The sequence below is a fragment of the Equus caballus genome, chromosome 4 (assembly GCF_041296265.1).
Source record: "Equus caballus isolate H_3958 breed thoroughbred chromosome 4, TB-T2T, whole genome shotgun sequence".
NCBI classification, from domain to species: domain Eukaryota; kingdom Metazoa; phylum Chordata; class Mammalia; order Perissodactyla; family Equidae; genus Equus; species Equus caballus.
Window position 1 is genome coordinate 108,448,659 of NC_091687.1, and position 17,827 is coordinate 108,466,485.

General features: G+C 41.7%; 1 protein-coding gene across 9 annotated transcripts in view; it reads left to right on the top strand.

Moving 5' to 3' along the window:
- Window positions 1–1,245: 1,245 nt before the first annotated feature.
- ACTR3B (actin related protein 3B) overlaps window positions 1,246–17,827 on the top strand; it is an 80,550-nt gene continuing 63,968 nt past the window's right edge. For 2 of the 9 annotated variants that reach the window (XM_070265264.1, XM_070265265.1), the window contains exon 1: window positions 1,268–1,430. In XM_070265264.1, the coding sequence (XP_070121365.1) occupies window positions 1,387–1,430 (44 nt within the window). In that variant the 5' untranslated portion in view covers window positions 1,268–1,386. Of the gene's footprint in view, window positions 1,431–17,827 lie in introns of all 9 variants that reach the window. The other 7 variants (XM_070265272.1, XM_070265273.1, XM_023640051.2 and 4 more) reach the window with 6 other exon arrangements.

Here is a 17,827-nt window from a genome sequence, read left to right on the forward strand (position 1 = left end):
CCTCATCGTAGGCACTTGATAAATAAGCATCAAGTGAAGGAAAATAAGAAGCATGGCAGTGCTGATCTTCAGCAATCGAGAGTTCATCTGCTACATTCTGACTATGGCCGTGAAAAAGTGGGAACTGGGCTGGGCCTGGGGGAAACACAAAGTAGGCAAATGAGTCTTTGCCCCTGGCCCCAGGGTCCCAAATGGGATTTTGTCCACACTCCTGACCTTTCATTTTCCTCTCATCTTCTACTTCTCTCTCCAGTTCCTTTGAAAATTTTCTAGGTCTGGGCCATGCTTGACGCTATAGGTGAAAAAACCCACAAAAACCAAAAAAATAAAACTAGCAATAATGGGTTACCGAGAGTGATAAACTAATCTATTACTTCTCCTCGGGGAAAACACAATGCTTTACATACCACTTAAACTACATGGAATTTCGTATCCAAAAATCTCCTAAAAACTAAACTAACGTCAAGAACTTATGATAGGGCAGGGGGCAGGAAGCAAGTGGGACTTTCAGTATCTATACAACATAGTAGGCAGGTGCTTGCCTACTTTGGTCCCTAGTGTTGGTAAGAACTTTTGGACGATCATCCCATCTTTGATACTTGAAAACACTTTCCCAGAATAATCTTGGTGTGGTGTTAACTCAATCTAAGGTCATTGATTCTTTACGGCTGGCCATGCATTTGTTTTGCAGATTTTTCTCCTATAGAGGAAATTTTGCAGTGTTCTGCTAGTTATAAAAATTCTAACAGTAATTTTTTTTCCTTTATGGTGTTTATTCATTCATTGGACAAACATCTGGGTTCTTCCCATGTATGCACCAAACACTGTGCAGTACTAGTCAGTAACCGGTAAGACAGACACGAGCCCCATTCTAGAGGCGCCTATAGTCCGGTCGGAGAGACTACAAATAAATATATATATTAAAAATTTGCTCCAAATGTTGCGAATGAAAGTATAGATTGTTGAACAGACGGTAAGGAGCGGGGGGTGGGGGGACTGGAGAGGAGGTAGGGTGAACAGGGACAACTTCCCTGAGAAGGTGACACTTGGCCGGAGACTTAACGGATGAGAAGGAGCCGGTCTCGGAAACGGGGTCAAGTTCACTGTAAGTCAATTAAAAATAGCCCCCAGTCGCTCCGACAGCAAGGTGGGACCTACGGGCGAGAAGGCGTCGCCGCCAGCACTAAAGATGGCGGGCGCGGGGGCGTCCCCGCGCGGTGATTGGCCGGCGGGAGCGGCGTCACGTGGGCGGCCGCCGAGCATCCGGGCTCCCGGCGGCGGTCTGCGAAGGCTCCCGGGAGCGGGCGGCGCGGGGCGAGCGCGGCGAGCGGACGGCGGCGGGGCCTCTCGGGCCGCCCGCGTGGCCGAGCGGCGCGGGTGCCGAGCATGGCGGGCTCCCTGCCTCCCTGCGTGGTGGACTGCGGCACCGGGTAAGAGCCGCTGGCGCCCGCCCCGCTCCCGCCGCGGCCCCGCTCCGGCCCCGGCGCCGAGCACCTGCCCCGCGGCGCGCCCTCTCACCTGGAGGCCGACCCGCGCCGCGCCCGGCGACCACCTGTGCAGGTGGAGGCTGCCGCCCCGCCCCCGGCCCTGTCCCGCGCGCCCGCCGGGGTCACGCGCGGAGGTCGCTCCCCTGGACAGGGAGGGAATGAGGCGGGGGAGCCCGCCGGCTCGCCTCGCCCCCGACCTCTGCCCTCGGCCGGGCTCCCCCGATCCCGCAGCCCCCCCGGGATGCCAGCTTTCGGGCGGGTTTCTGCAGACCCTCTGACATGTCTGCCTTTTACCCACCCAACGGTGCCCTTGCCTTCCTTCCAACATTCTTAAAACTGGCCCTCGTTCCGGGCCCCCCGTGCATGTCGCTTCCCCCTGCTGATGTTTCTTTACCACTTGTGGAGGCTTTTACATCCGTCTCCCCACTTGACATCTTTTTGCAGTCCACTCTGCTCACTTCCAGTATGAATGGCTCACTCAGGCTAAGCGCTTGCTTTAATTTGCGTAGACTGGCCTTTGCACTTAAAAAACGATGCTAAAAAGACTCCATTTTGAAAAACAGTCTAAATTTGGGGAAGCCTATTTGTGGTGTAGTTTTTCCCCCCTTTACTTTTTGGGTGTGATTGCATTTTGATGTTGCTAAGATATGCATGACACCATAGGGAAATTCTCTGTACTTTGGCCCAAACTTAGCTGGTTTTAGGAAGGTGCTTACTCAATCCGTCTAGCTGGTAGTTTGGAAATTCAGGCTTACCTGCTCCCGTTACAGGTGAAGTACTTAATAAAACAGCCTGTAAGTAAATTTAGCCTCGTAAAGATTTTTCAAGACGGGATTTTAATCATTTTTGCTTCAGAACATTCCATAGCATGTTCACCTTAGCCTCGATTCTTTTCCATAGAAAAATGGACTTGGTTTGGTTTCCTTGACAACCTTGTGGGGGTGTCTTTAGTTTGCTCCACTCCGTCTCCTCCTGGTGGTTCTTTTCTTTTGCTGCTGAAGCCACTAGTAGTGGTTACAGGCTGGAAAAAACTGCCTCTTGGTTTGTGCTAATTCTTCTTTTTGAAATACATATTGTAGCAGAAGTTTTGTGGCTTTTTATTTTGGAAGTTGCTTTGCTACCCAGAACACAAGCCAAAATCAGTATTGATATGAACAACTCCCAGTGGCTGGCTCTCTTATGCATCCCCTCTCCTTACAATCTGTGTTCACCCCATGCCCACCTGAGGTCTGCTTGTGCCGAGAGTGAAGGCACCGGCTAAAAGTGTTTTTCATTTCCACATTTGCATGTGAGATTTCTGTTTCTGTTTTTGGTCTTGTAAAATGATTGAAATATAAAAGCATTTCTTGGTACTAGCAGTAAGATAATGCCCACAGAGTTTGTCATCCCTTTAATATTAGTAAGCCGGGGGCGTTACTCATCATTCTTGCTATAAATATCTAAAATGTGGTGCTCAGTTTTGACCTTTTGAGGTGAGTGATAAATGTAACTGCTCACTTGGAGATATAACATCAGTATATCGTTGTTTTTTGGCCCAAAGTCATGTTATTGTCTTCATGCTGTCGTAGGCCTTGGACTTAGAAACGCTGGCGGGGAATCTTCCAGAGGGTTTCTGCTGGACATAGTCTGTCCTGGAGAGGACTCTGGTTAACCTGAGTCCCAGTGTTCAGTGTATAGCCAGAAGGAGCAGGCAGGAAGAGCCTAAATTTATTTAGGCATATTAGTAGTTCTTATGTTTCCCAGAGAGCTAAATGGTTTTTGGGTTGACTTTTACCTCAAAATAGGATAAAAAGAGGTAAAATGCAGGTAAAAATAACCAGGACCAAGGGCAAGAATGGGCCTGGGGAGTTGCCCTCGACTGTAGGCCAGTGGTTGCTGTAGCGGGACCTCTGATTGGCCCTAGTCTTTCTGTCTGACAAAATTCTGAGAGTCGTTGTCAGTTATCTGATTCCCATCATCTGGGAGGAAGAGAAATATCTGTTTCTCAGGGGAAAACGCTTTTTCTAACTTTTAAAAGAAAAATTCATGTTGAATTATACATAATGGACATTAATGATTTAGTAGAAAATGCACTAAAATAGCAGATTTCATCCTGGTGGTTTAGCATCCTCTAGGAAACCCTGAGACCAACTCAGTGAGCACAGGTGTGCTGGGGGCTGGGATAATACAGACAGAGGGATCTGCTTATCCAAAGATAAAGCTTCGTTTATTTAGAGCAATTGCTAGGTTGCATAGTTTTCAGGGAATATTCCACAAATACTAGTCTCACTTCTCTTTTATTTTTTGAGGAAGATTAGCCCTGAGCTAACATCTGCTGCCAATCCCCCTCTTTTTGCTGAGGAAAACTGGCCCTGAGCTAACATCGTGCCCATCTTCCTCTACTTTATATGTGGGACGCCTACCACAGCATGGTGTGCCAAGTGGTGCCAATTCCGCACCCGGGATCCGAACCGGCGAACCCCGGGCTGCCGAAGTGGAATGTGCACACTTAACTGCTGTGCCACCGGGCCAGTCCATAGTCTCACTTCTCTTAACCAGCCTTTTTAAATGAGAACTTTTGTATTTTTTAAACTACGGAAAAGCTGCAAGGAGAGTACCGAAAAGACAACCATATATTCTTCATCCAGTTTCACCAGCTACCAACCTTTGCTTTATCATTCTCTTTCTATCTATACCTATTATTTTTGTAAATTGTTTGAGAGTAAGTTACAGACATTGTGCTGTTTTATACCAAAATACTTCAATGTATACTTTCTGAGAACAAGGACGTTTTCTTTTATAATCACAGACCAATCATCAAAATCAGAAATTTAACATTTCTACGATGGTGTTATCTAATATGCAGTTTGGATTCACACCAACGGTCCCTTTTGTATCTTAAGGACTCTCACCTCCCTCCCTCATCTGCCACCATACCTGTGTTTGGTTGTCGTCACGTCTTTTAAGTCTGATTGAACTGGACCACTTCCTTAGCTTTTTCTATCTTTCAAGACATTGACATTTTTGGCAGCCAGTTGTTAGGGATAATGCCCCTCAATTTAGGCTTGCTGGTGTTTCTCCGTGATAGATACAGCGTATGCATTTTTGTCAGGAAAACTGCAGAAGTCAGGTTGATCCTTCTTTGTGCCTCCCATCGGAAGGCTTCCCCCGACCTTCAGCTTTGTTGAGAGGTAATTGACAGGTGACGTTGTGTAAGTTTAAGGTGTACAACACAGTAATTTGGTACATTTCTGTATCTCAAAATGACTATTGCCATAGCATTAGCTAACACCTCCAGCACATCACATAATTACCATTTTTTGTGGTGAGAACGTTTAAGATCTACTCTCTTAGGAACTTTCAAGTATATAACGCAGTATTTTAACTTAAATCTCTATGCCGTCCATTAGATCCCTACCGTTTATTCATCTCAGAAGGCTTAGCATAGTGATTTGCCTCATTCTTGGTGATGAGCTGGATGGGGCGGCATCCACCAGATTCCTCCACTGCGTGGTTACTGTCCTCTTTGTAATTGATGTCATTTGTGGAGAGAGACTTTGAGATTGTGTATATACTCTGTTCTTTCTTAAACTTTCCCCCATTAGCTTTAGTATCTGTTGGTGATTTTTGCCCTAATTGATTATTACAGTGATGGTTGCAAAATTGTGATTTTTTAAAAAACTCCAGCGTTACCTATATTTATTAATATTTTACCATAAGGATGCACTTTTCCATAGCCTCTATTTGTCATCTGAGATATGGGTTGTTATTTTATCCCAAGGGTTATAATCTAGTACGTCATTCTTACTATAATCAATGGGTGATTATCTACTGCCATTATTTGTGTTGATGCTTAAATTATTTCCAAATTTGCACAACAGAAGCTTGTTCTAGATGTTTCTGGTGTTCTTTAGACATGTGTCCATCATTTTTTGAGCATTTTGCTTTTATCGAGAGACTGCAGTGATGGCCTGTGCCATGCATACATCTTTTTGTATTTTTTGCTGCAGTGTCTTTGGGATAGATTTCCAGAAGTGGGATTTCTGGGTCAAAAAGTAAATGCATATATACTTTTGCTGGACGGTCTCAAATCCCCATCAGTAGTGTGTATCTTCACCAGCAATGTATGGAAGTGATGTCTTCTTACAGACTCACAAACAGAGTATATTGCCTTTTTTTTAAAAAAAAATTTTTACTAATCTAGAAGGTAAAAATGATAGTTTAGTTTTAATTTGAATTTCTTATATTATTATGTGGGAAGATGAGCATCTTTTTGTATGCTTAAAAGATATTTGCATTTCTTTTTTCTGTCTTGTCATTTCTCTAGCCCATTTTTCTGTGGGTTTTGGTTTTCTGTTCTTTTATTTTTATTTATTTTTTAAATTGCAGTAACATTGGATTATAACATTATATAGCTTTCAGATGTACATCATAATATATTTTGAATTCTGTGTAGATTACATCCTGTTCACCACCCAAAAGCTAATTATACTCCATCCCCTCACATGTGAGCCTAATCACCCCTTTTGCCCTCCCCCCTTCCCCTGGTAACCATCAATCCAATCGCCAATGCTATGTGTTTGTTTGTTGTTTTTTATTTTTAGAAGCTCTTCAATATATTAGGATGTGTTTGGGGTCCCACAGACCACTTCCAGGTTCAGTGATTTGCTAGGAACAGTCATGGGACTGTTGCAAAAAGGTACAAAGCAAAAACAACCAAGGGAAAGGCACATGAGGCAGAATCTGGAGGAAACTGGGAGCAAGCTTCGAATCCTCTCCCAGTGGAGTCACACAGAATGCTTACTCAGCATCCGGTGTGACAGCACAACTCTAAAGGGAAAGCTCTTTAGAGACTCAGTGCCCGGTATTTTTAATGGGCTGGTCATGGCACCCTCTGCCTAGCATATACCAAAATTCCAGAGTCCCAGAGAGGAAGTAGGTGTTCAGCATAAATGGTATTGTTTGCACAGCTTAGGCACAGTGAACCACTCTTACCATTTAGGGAATAGCAGGAACCCTCCCGAAATCTAAGTTCCCAGAAGCCAGCCAGAGGCCAAGCTTGCAGGTAGGCCTTTCTAAGGATGGCCGTCTTAGGCTTGTTCACTCTTTTCTGCACATGGGGTATTAACCCTTTATGATATAAGTTACAAATATATTTTCCCTATGTATCATTTGTTTTTTGCCATGCAAAGATTGTTTTTTTTTTTTTTTTTAAAGCAATCAGATTTGTTTATTTTTCCCTCATTGTTTCTGGATTTTGAGTCATAGTTAAAGTCCCTACCCCCATTCCCAGATTGCATGGTGGTTTGTAAAAATGGTTTCATTTTTTCATTTAGATCTCCATTTGGAACTTTTCCTGGGGTATCGTATGAGGAATGGACCCAGTTGGAGCCAATTCTGTCTTTTCCTTTTAGCTATCCTGTTTATCTCAACATCATTTATGAAAAAACCCCCAGTGCTCGGAGATGCTGCCTTTATCATGCACAGATTTGTCCATGCAATTCTGTTTATTTCTGGATTTTGTTTAGAGTTGCATTAATCTGTCTGTTCATACACCACCACAGAGTTTTAATTACTGAGGCTTTACAATGATTTAATATCTCATGGGGCTGGCCTCCCCTGCCCATCCCATTCTTTTTTTAGGGTTTCCCCATCTGTTCTTGCTTCTTGTTCCTCCAAATGAACTTTATAATCAGCTTCTCTTGTTCCAGAGGGAAACACCTGATGGCATTTTTATTTGGATTGTATTAAATTTATAAGTAGTTTAATGAGGACTGTCATCTTTATGATGCTGAGTCTTCCCATCTAAGACCATGGTATTTTTCCATTAGTTCAAGTCTATTTTGTATCTTTAGGAGTATTGTGTTTGCCTCAGGTAGACTTCTGAAGGAGTATTGTGTTTGCCTCAGGTAGATTTCTCAAGTTTACACCTAGGTATGTGATTTTCTTTTTTGCTATCATAAATGGTGTCTTCTTTTTCATTATATTTTCTGTTTTTCTTGAATACATTGACTATTAGTTTTTTTATGTTGATTTTATAACCTGCTACTTTACAAAATGCTCTTTGTTTGTATGAATTTTTCTCTTGACTTTTAGGGTTTTCCAGAAACAAAATCTTGTCATTGGCAAGTAGAAATTGTTTACCTCTTCCTTTCCATTTCTAGGGACTCTAACTGCTTTTTTTTGGACTCACTGCGGTGGCTGTTACCTCCAAAATAATGTTAAATAGGAGTGGAGTTAGTGGGCATTATTCTTTTGTTCCTTGCTTTAGTCGGGTAGCTTCTGGTATTTCCAAAATAAGTAAGATGCTGGCTTTCAGGCGGCTGTGTGTGTGTTGCATACATGCATGCATACACACAAATATACAAACATATGCATACATGTGCATATGTGTATATATAGCATGTTAGGAAAGTATCCACCAGTTTCTGTTTTTTGGAGTGTTTATAACATGAACGAGTGTTGGATATTAGATACCTTTATCTTAAATGGAATGTGGTTTTCTTCCTTAACCAGTTAAATATGATGAATTAGATTAATGAATTTCCTAATATTGAGCCACTCTTGCATTCTGGAATAGTCCCCACTTGGTCATGATGCATTATTTTTTGATGTGTAGGTAGATTCTGTTAATATTTTATTTAGTTTTTTTTTTTAGGTTTTTTTTGGTGGGGAAGATTGACCCTGAGCTAACATCCGTTGACAATCTTCCTCTTTTTTTTTTCCTCCCTAAAACCCCAGCACATAGTTGTATATCCTAGTTGTAAGTCCTTCTGGTTCTTCTGTGTGGGATGTTGCCACAGCGTGGCTTGATAAGTGGTGCTAGGTCCGCACCCAGGATCTGAACTGGTGAACCCTGGGCCGCCGAAGCAGAGCACGTGAATTTAACCGCTCCACCTCTGGGCTGTCCCTGCTTTGTTTTGTTTTTAAGTAGGATGTTAAATTCACTTTTATTTTTCCTTTATATTGAAAAGGTATTTAATACTGAAAAATTTTTGCTGTTGCACCTTTAGCTTTATGGATCTGTTAAATTTGGGTATATTTTTGCATTATTATTTTCAAGAAATTTCTGTATTTCTGTTTTGAATTTTTCCCTTAACTCAATATTTCTCTTTTCTTTTTTTCTTTTAAAGATTGGCACCTGAGGTAACAACTGTTGCCAATCTTTTTTTTTTTTCCCTGCTTTTTCTCCCCAAATCCCCCCAGTACATACTTGTATATTTTTTTTAATTGTGGGTCCTTCCAGTTGTGGCATGTGGGACGCCACCTCAGCATGGCCTGATGAGTGGTGCCATGTCTGCGCCCAGAATTCGAACTGGTGAAACCCTGGGCCGCTGAAGCAGAACCTGCAAACTTAACCACTCAGCTGCAGGGCCAGCCCCCCTTAACTCAATGTTTCTGTACCAGCATGTTTTAAAATTTTCAGATGGAAGGGCCTTTTAAAAAAAATTTTGTGTGTGTTTTTTTTTAGGAAGATTAGCCCTGAGCTAACTGCTGCCAATCTTCCTCTTTTCACTGAGGAAGACTGGCCCTGAGCTAACATCCATGCCCATCTTCCTCTACTTTGTAAGTGGGATGCCTGCCACACCATGGCTTGACAAGCAGTGCCATGTCCGCACCCGATATCTGAACTGGCGAACCCCAGGCTGCCGAAGTGGAACGTCTGCACTTAACTGCTGCGCCACTAGGCCGGCCCCCCAAATTTTGTTTTTAATTTCTCGGTTTATTACATCGTGGTCAGAGTGCTGTTTGCAGTTAATTTCTGTTCTTTGGACTTCACTGAGTCTAAGATATGGTCAATTTTGTGAATGTCGTGTATGTACTTGAAAAGAGGTATGTTCTCTGTTAGTGTGTTCAAAGTTCAACATATATCCACATGAGCTATCTTAGTAATGATGTTGTTTAGGTCTCCCGTTTGTCTTTTGTCCACTTATCTCTCTGGGAGTGAGAATGGTGTCTTAGGGCCTCCTGTCATTAGTGCGTTTCTTGTTTATTTCTCCTTGCGTCTCTTGTAATTCTGCTTTATGAAAGTTACTGCTCTCTCACTGAGTGCCCCCATGCTAAAACTTGTATCTTCACCTGAGTTGTTCCTTTACCATTGTGAAGTGTCCTCTTTTCAGTGGTTTTTAGTCTGAATTCTACTTTGTCAGAAAGTCAAAGGATGGTCAAAAATATGCCAAACAAATGCAAACTGAAAGAAAGGAGTATTGTTTACATGCAATGCAAAAAACTTTAAATGAAGCAAGTGGCTCATTTATTTATCTTTTGATTCACTTAAAATTTGTTTATTTTATCAAAGTAATATGCGCACTACTTTAAAAAGTCAAATACTGTTCAAAGGCTTTTGTGAAAATACATGGGACCGTTCTCCCTACTTTTTTCTGTCCTTCCCCAGAAATAACTACTTTTACCTTTTAATTATTTGTCTTCTGGCATTTATAGATTTCCATATTTCTAAGTAATATGCAAATAATGTGTCTTTGATTATCAGTTTTTTGCATTATGTGTTGATTTACTGTTAGCTGAGGATTTAATTCTCTTCACTACCTTCCCCCCTGTTTCTCCCTCCCCGTTCTCCCAGTAGAGATGTTGTAGTTTTACATTTCCCAGTGAAATCTGCGATCAATGTTTACATTATTATGCTTATGCAAATGCACTTCCTTACTCATTGAAGTGCACCATAATGATTTTTTCTCTTAAATTTTGTTTTTACCGAAGTTAACGATTACCCTATTTGTTTGTGCGTTTTGTTTTCTGTATCCATTGCTAATTATTTTCCATGTTTTCGAGTAGCCGACCTCTCAGTACAAGTTTCTACAAGGTTAGTCACATTCAAGACTCTGTCAGAGTTTGTTTTCGGAGTCATCACTTTTGCAGACATCTGTCCTTCTGTCTGGCTGGTGGCATTCCAGCCCTGCCACACAACTGGGACTTCCCTTGCATTCTTCTGGGTATTTTCTGTGCCTGTCTCCTGGCCTGAGTCTCTGTTGCCTGCTTTCCTCCCTCGTGCTGGTGGTCCCCCAGTAAGCAGCTTTGTTGGGTGAAAAAGGTGACTCAGTGGTACAAGGCATCTTGGTGGCTGTCTTTGACATGTCTGTTCCCTGAGTCTCACGTCCTGTCTGGGGCACCTCTGTCATCCTGGGGTCTCCTCCACCATCATTCTGGGGGTTCACGAACACCTCTCCTCTTTAGTTCATGTCTTCTTCTTCCCTGGTTTTCGCCTTTGTTTTGGTAGAGGGCATCCTCTGGTAACTTTCTGAGAACTGCTATGTGGGAGGGAGGTAAATTGTTTTATTTCTTGTTTGTCTGAAAATGTTTTTTTTCTACTCCCTCGCTTGGTTGATCGTTGGGTGTAGTATTCAGGGTTGGAAATAATTTTCCTTCAGAATTTTAAGACACTGATTCTTTGTCCTCTTGCCTGTGATTTTGCTGCTGAGAAGTCTGAAGCCTGTGTGAATGACTGACTCCCCCGCCCCTTTCCAGAAGCTTGTAGGGTTTTTTTGGTTGCTGGTTTCTGATATTTCACAACAGTGTGCCTTGAAGTGGGTCCATTTTCCTCCATTTTGCTGGGCATTTTGTAAGCTCCTTCCATCTGAAAACTAGTGTCTTTGAATTTGGGGCAATACTTTTGAATTACTTTTTCCTCTCCTCTGTGTATCTTTGTGTTGTCTTTCTGGAACTCTTGGATTCATGTGTTGAATTCTTGTGCTGTTTCTCTGATTTTCTTGTCTTTTCTGCCTTATTTTCCCTCATTCTTTCTTTTTTCTTTACTTCTAGGATATTTCCTCACTTTATCTTCTAGCCTTTCTCTTCAGTGTTTTTCATCCTTGCTCTGAATTTTTAATTCAGAGTTCTTTTTGTTCCCTAAATGTTCTTTTTTTATAGCATCTTGTTCTTGTTTCTTGGACATAATATCTTCTCATTGGCATGGATGCTAGTGGTGTTTGTGTGTGTGTGTGTGTGTGTTGGCATTGGTGGGTTTCCCCACGTGGCTGCTGTCTCCTCCAGGGTGACTTTGATGTGTGTGTTTTCCTCCCTGTGTTCCCTGGTAGAGGCCTTCCTCAGATGTTGGTAATCTCTGGCTGCCTGCTCGTGGTTAAAAGTCAGGAAATTGAAAAGCTTGTTGGACTCCCTGAATGTGTGGGTTTGCCTTCTTGATTTTGAGCTTCACGAAGGGTGTTACAGGTGGGCTGTTTGCAGGGGACTCTTCTGGTCTTAGGGTCTTTAGGTGTTTCCTCAGGAACTGGCCAGTGCCCCTGCGAATATACCTCTGATCTGCTTGGAGCGGCGGGTCTGGTGCTGGTGTTCTGAGAGCTGAGTTGGGGAGAGAGGGGCCTGCGAGAGGGTGTCTTAGTTGTCAGCTTTTGTTGTGTGTTTGGTGAGGTAATCCCTTTGTTTTCAGAATGGTACTGTAGACTTCGAGTCCAAAGACACTTTGCTTTACACTCTGCAGAGAACTGACTTCTGGAGAATTCTGGGGTCAGGGAGGAGCGGTACCCTAGCGGTGTGGGGCAGGGGAGGGGAATCTCCCCGAGGCCCCATGGCTTGGGCTCTCCACCCTTGCTTCTTGGCCCTTTAATCCCAGTTCCACAGGTGCAGTGCAACTGCCAATTCCGGAGCCTTTAAAGATCCCGGGTGTGTGTGGGGCTGGCTGTCAGCTTTTGCCTCTGCTGGTTTTCTTGCATCTCCAAAGTCAGTTACCACCGAACCTCAACTATCCAGGGGCAAAAATTTGCTATTGCTTCATCTTCTTTTCTCTCTATTGCTGTGGTTTAATATATCTTAAAAAAAAAATCATTTTGCAGTTTTAATGGGGCCTTGGGACAGAGTGAAATTAGATTGTATGTTTAATCCACCATTTTAACCTGGAAGTCCGAGTTCACTTGATAATGCTCAAAATCCACAAAGAGGCCATACCTCGTAATCTTATATTTACCAAACAACATAGAGCAAAAAATGCTGCTTATAGAAGGAGAAGTGGACAAGTATATTAGGTAATGTAAAATTTACAGATGAAATAGACCAAAAAAAGGATACTGATAAAATAATTAATAAATTTGAACTTATACAGTGAACTCTGTGTCCTATAAACAGAGACTGCCATTCTCTATACGAAAACCCAAGGAACATTTGAAGAACTTGATCATGCATTAATTTACAGTGTGCAGTGTAGGGAGTGTGTATAATTTAGAAGTCTATCATTGGGATCTGGGAACAATTTTAGTTGTGTCAAAATCTTATTCTAAGGCAGTTGTCAAATTTTTTTTTAACTGAGAAAGTCTTGGGATGGAATAGAGCTATTCTGGTTGCAGTTTGGGGTTTGAGACTGGACCTCATAAGGGGTCTCAATCGAAAGGCTCTCCGTGCAGGATATAGTTTGGAAACACTGTTGTTCTAAGATGTGACATTTCCACTTTCAAACATAAATTAATTGAGCTTACATTGTCACCTTCTGCTTTAAACACATGGTTGTAGGAGGAATTTCAACTGTATATAGATATGTTTAGTTGACAGTAGTCAGATTAATTCTCCTGACTGCAGAACCGAAAAGTCTATGTCTGCTGCTGTTGCAAGATAGTGGCATTTAGCATGAAGAATTAAAGAAGCTTTGTAGAAGGACTGTTGAGAATGTTTGAGGCAAATAAGGATATATTGTATTTACAGGAAGTGAAATGGGAAGGATCCACGAGAAAAGGAGGTGGGTGGAAGGCAGAAATGGGGTGGCTGGGCGTAGGAGAGCGCATGAGACTTCTTGACTCCCTTTTTATAGTGTTTTGAGGTTTGAATTATGAGAACATATTGGTTTAAAAGGAAAATAGTTGTAAACCATTGGTATTGCTTTATGCAGCTGTTGATTCTGTTTCCACATCTTCTGTCTGTCCTGATTTCCATATGAGAAAAGGTCTCAGGTCAGGGGTTGCCTGGAAGGGGGCATTGAGTTCGAGAATGTGGCTGGCAGGCTGTAAGTATAGTTTATGTATTTTTGAGAACAAAGCCTGCCTCCACCATGCTGCCTGTCCTTTTGGAAGATAGTATTCAAACAAACAAACAAGGGCTTTTAATGTAAAAGTTGGTCTTGATTCCTTATGTACACATGTTTGGGAAAATGTGGTTGATAGAGCTCTGAGTGAAAGATATACATAGAGCTGGAAGAGAAACAATTCAAAATTTTGGTATAACGAGGGACTTCAATTTAGAAACGATGAAGGAAATTATTCAGGAAAATAATTGGTAGATTTATCACCTAAACTGTTTAAAACTTATCTTTCAGAAAATGTATAATTGAAGGTAAACCACAAAGTGGGAAAAATTAGTGACACATATGAGCAAACGTTAATATCCTCAGTATGTGAAAGTGCATACAAATTGATAAGATATTAAAACTCTAGTAAAGGGGCCGGTCTGGTGGCGCAGCAGTTAATTTGTGTGTTCTGCTTTGGCGGCCCAGGGTTCGTTGGTTCGGATCTCGGGTGCGGACATGGCACTGCTTGTCAAGCCATGCTGTGGCAGGTGTCCCACGTATAAAGTAGAGGAAGATGGGCATGGATGTTAGCTCAGGGCCAGTCTTCCTCAGCAAAAACAGGAGGATTGGTGGCTGATGTTAGCTCAGGGCTAATCTTCCTCAAAAAAACCCAACCAAACAAACAAACAAAACTCTAGAACAGTTCATGCAAGAAATACAGATCTCTAGTACACATCAGATAACATTCAGTAAGTAGTAAAGTAAATAAAATTATTGAATAATGAGATACCTTTGCTTTTTTTTTTTTTTAAGATTTTAGTTTTTTCCTTTCCTCCCCAAAGTCCCCCAATACATAGTTGTATATTCTTCGTTGTGGGTCCTTCTAGTTGTGGTATGTGGGATGCTGCCTCAGCATGGTTTGATGAGCGGTGCCATGTCCGCACCCAGGATTCGAACCAACGAAACACTGGGCCTCCTGCAGCGGAGCGCGCGAACTTAACCACTCTGCCACGGGGCCAGCCCCCCCCTTTGCTTTTTGAATTGGGAAATATTGTCCAGAAGTGGTAATGTCTAACATCGAGATAGGGATCATTATTATTCACCTTTCATGGATGCAGAGAGTGAAGTATGGAGCGATTAATTTACTTGCCTGGAGTCACGTGGGTAGTGCTGCATTTTGAACTCCCTCAGACCGTAAATATATACCACTTTGCAACTACTTTCAAGCTATATTATAAGCTATTTATGGCAGTAACTGTAAATCGGCTTCATTTTTGATGGTTGTATAGCATTTTATTGAATGGATATAATATAATTTATTTAATATATCCTCTATTGATGGCATTTGAAGGTTGCCAGTTTTTTGTTGTTGTTTTGCTGTTCTGTGCTGTAGCTAACATTTGTTGTGCATATCTTAGCATACATGTAAAATGCTTCTGTGGGTAAATTCCTAGAAATGTGCTATTGGGGCAGAGGCCATATGCACTTAAACTATTTGGACTATGGGTATGTGCACTTAATATTTTGATAATGTGATACTTTCCTTTATAATGACTCTTCAACCTTTTACTATCACCCATTTACTACCACCTTCTTCAGTATTGGCCCAGATTTTGAATGGTTTTGCATTACATTTATAGATAGATTTAGTGAAATTTGATGTTTCTTTGAACATATTGACTCTTCCTATGTAAAAGTAAGGTATGTCTCAGTTTATTTGACTCCTATGTGGAGCTTTCTTCACACATATCATATAGTTTATTCTTAAGGGTAATATTGTTCTGTGTTGTTGCCATTGTGAATGGGTTCTTTTTATCCAGTATATATTCTTACTTGTTATTGTTAGGTAGGAAAGTTGTTGATTTTTGTGTCTTCATTTAGTAACTGGCCATCTTACTGAATTCCCTGTTGCTTTTAGTTTTTCACTTAATTTCCTTAGATGTTCCAGGTCTGAAATGATCATTTACAAATAAATTTTTGTCTTCTCCTTCCCAGTATTATTCCTTTTATTTAGTTCTTTGTGATTTGTATTGTCTGGTTTTTCTAAAACAGTGTTAAATGGGGGTAATGATAGTGGGTCTCCTTGGATTCTGACTTTAATAGGGATCCTTCTAGTTTTTCTCTATCTTTTGGTTTGAGAGATTTTTTTTCCCCATGATCATCTCTTCCTAAGGATTGAATGTTTTTGTTTTGCGCCTGGGTGTTTTTCAGTACTCTATAGAGCCTAGTTTTTTTCTTTTCTTTTTTTTTTTTTTTTGCCAAGCATTTCCATTTGTTTCATAGGTGACCCAAATACACAGTGTTCTAAATAATAAGACTATAGTGGTACATCTGAGTCCTTTCTTCTGAACTTCTGACTAGTATTAAACTTCAGTATTGTCGGTACATTTTATTTGGTAATGTGGTGGTGGTAGGTGATGTGGTTAGAACATGGACGTGAGGGTGGGGAGCTTGGATTCTATAGAACTTTTAAAGTGGTCGCATGTGGTGGAGTGCAGTCAGCGATTCCTGAGCGCGGTGGTCGACCGTCAGAACCATGTGGGGACAGGCAGGGAGTGTTAAAGATTCCCCTTAGTGATTCAGGCTCAGGCCCTGGGAATCTGTGTTGAGAAGCTTCCTGGGGGATCTGATCAGCCAGGCTCGTTGCGTTCTTTCTGGAAGCCTAATCTTAAACTCGCCTGCCAGATAAAGTAGGTCATGCTACAATGAAAAACTCCATTTGAAATCATGTTTCTAATAGGTGAACATTTGAGGAATACTTTGAGGCTTGGGGCCATGCCCCCCCACCCCCCTCAGTATCCTGGGTATCCTCCCAGTATGCCTGCTACATTGTTTCTAGCTAGTAAACTGGTGGAAATAAAGAATGCTTCTTTGTTTTTATAAATGGCGTTTTGAACTGCTTTCCACATTTACAAGTTGTGTTTTACTTGTTGATTTTGTTTTGGCTCTGCTCTTCATGTCGTTGAGCTGTTGTAAGGCCATCTCTAACGAGGCACGCCAGACTCACGCTGGACTGTCTGCCGAGGAGACAGTTTAGGATGAGCACTTGTTAGGTCTCATTGACAGTTTTTATTTAATAGACTCTCAACTAAGTTTGATAGGAGCCTGTATTGATGAAGATTTATTAAAATTTTAAATTTGAATGTCTCTTTTTAAAAAATCTTATTAGACATTGATTACATTGTCGTCACTCAAAGTAACAAAACCTCAGCTGTATTTGATGCTGTTTAAGGAATGGCACAGGAAAATTTAAAGATAGTAAATCACCATTAGGTGATCTGAATAGTTTGTGCTTTTGCTAGTGGCTTTTTTTTTGTTCTTGTTCTTTTGGTGAGGAAGATTGGCCCTGAGCTAACATCTGTTGCCAGTCTTCCTCTTTTTGCTTGAGGAAGATTGTTGCTGAGCTAACGTCTGTGCCAGTTGTCCTCTATTTTGTATGTGGGGCACCACCACAGCATGGCTTGATGAACAGTGTGTAGGGCCCCTCACAGGATCCAAACCCCTGAACTGGGCCGCTGAAGCAGAGCATGCGAACTTAACCACTACGCCACCAGGCTGGCCCCTTTGCCAGTGTTTTTAATAGTTTCAGTTTTGCTGGGAGAGTAAGGAAAGATCTCACAGTAGGTTGTTAATACATAAGAATATTAATATATCCCAGCGTTAGTTTGCCTCAGTCATGAAAATCATTGTTTGCTTACTGTTACTGGTGCTACGGTCCCCGAGTGACTCTGACAGAAGGCCTCCTTTGAGGTCTGTGCTGTCTCAGGGGTCACTGCGGCTTCAGCATCTGAACGCCCCAGCAGCTGGTGCAGAGTGGCGGGTGGTAGCGGCATCCTCAGCGTTCAGTTGAATTTTAGAGCTGTGGGGCTGAACACGCCCCCGTCCACTTCTGCAGTGTGACCGTGTGCTGCTGTGGGCCTTTGCTCATGACATCAGGGTCCGAAACTTTGAGATGGAGATGAGACATGGTTGTTGAAGGATGTCTGGTATTTACTAGGGTCACCATTTGTGCATTTTATTTCCACTGCTTCAGAAATCAGTGTGTCTGTGGTGTATGGAGTGGTATATGACAGAAAGACTGAACAATATGACTTGGGACACAGAGCATACTGTTGCATTTTTTTTTTAACTTTTCAAAATTTTAAATTTTGAAATATTTCAAGCACAAGAAATTATAGTAAAAAAATAATGAAAACATATAGATAGCACTGTTCTAGTTTTTTCTCTATATATTTACTTATATATTATATATATTACTCACTAACCCGTAGGAGGTAGGTTGTATTATTATCTCCATTTTACAGATGGAAAAACTAAGATAGAGATGGGTAAAGTAACTTGCCCAAAGTTATACACCTGGCAAAATAACAGAGCTGGGATTCTAAGCCAGGCAGTTTGG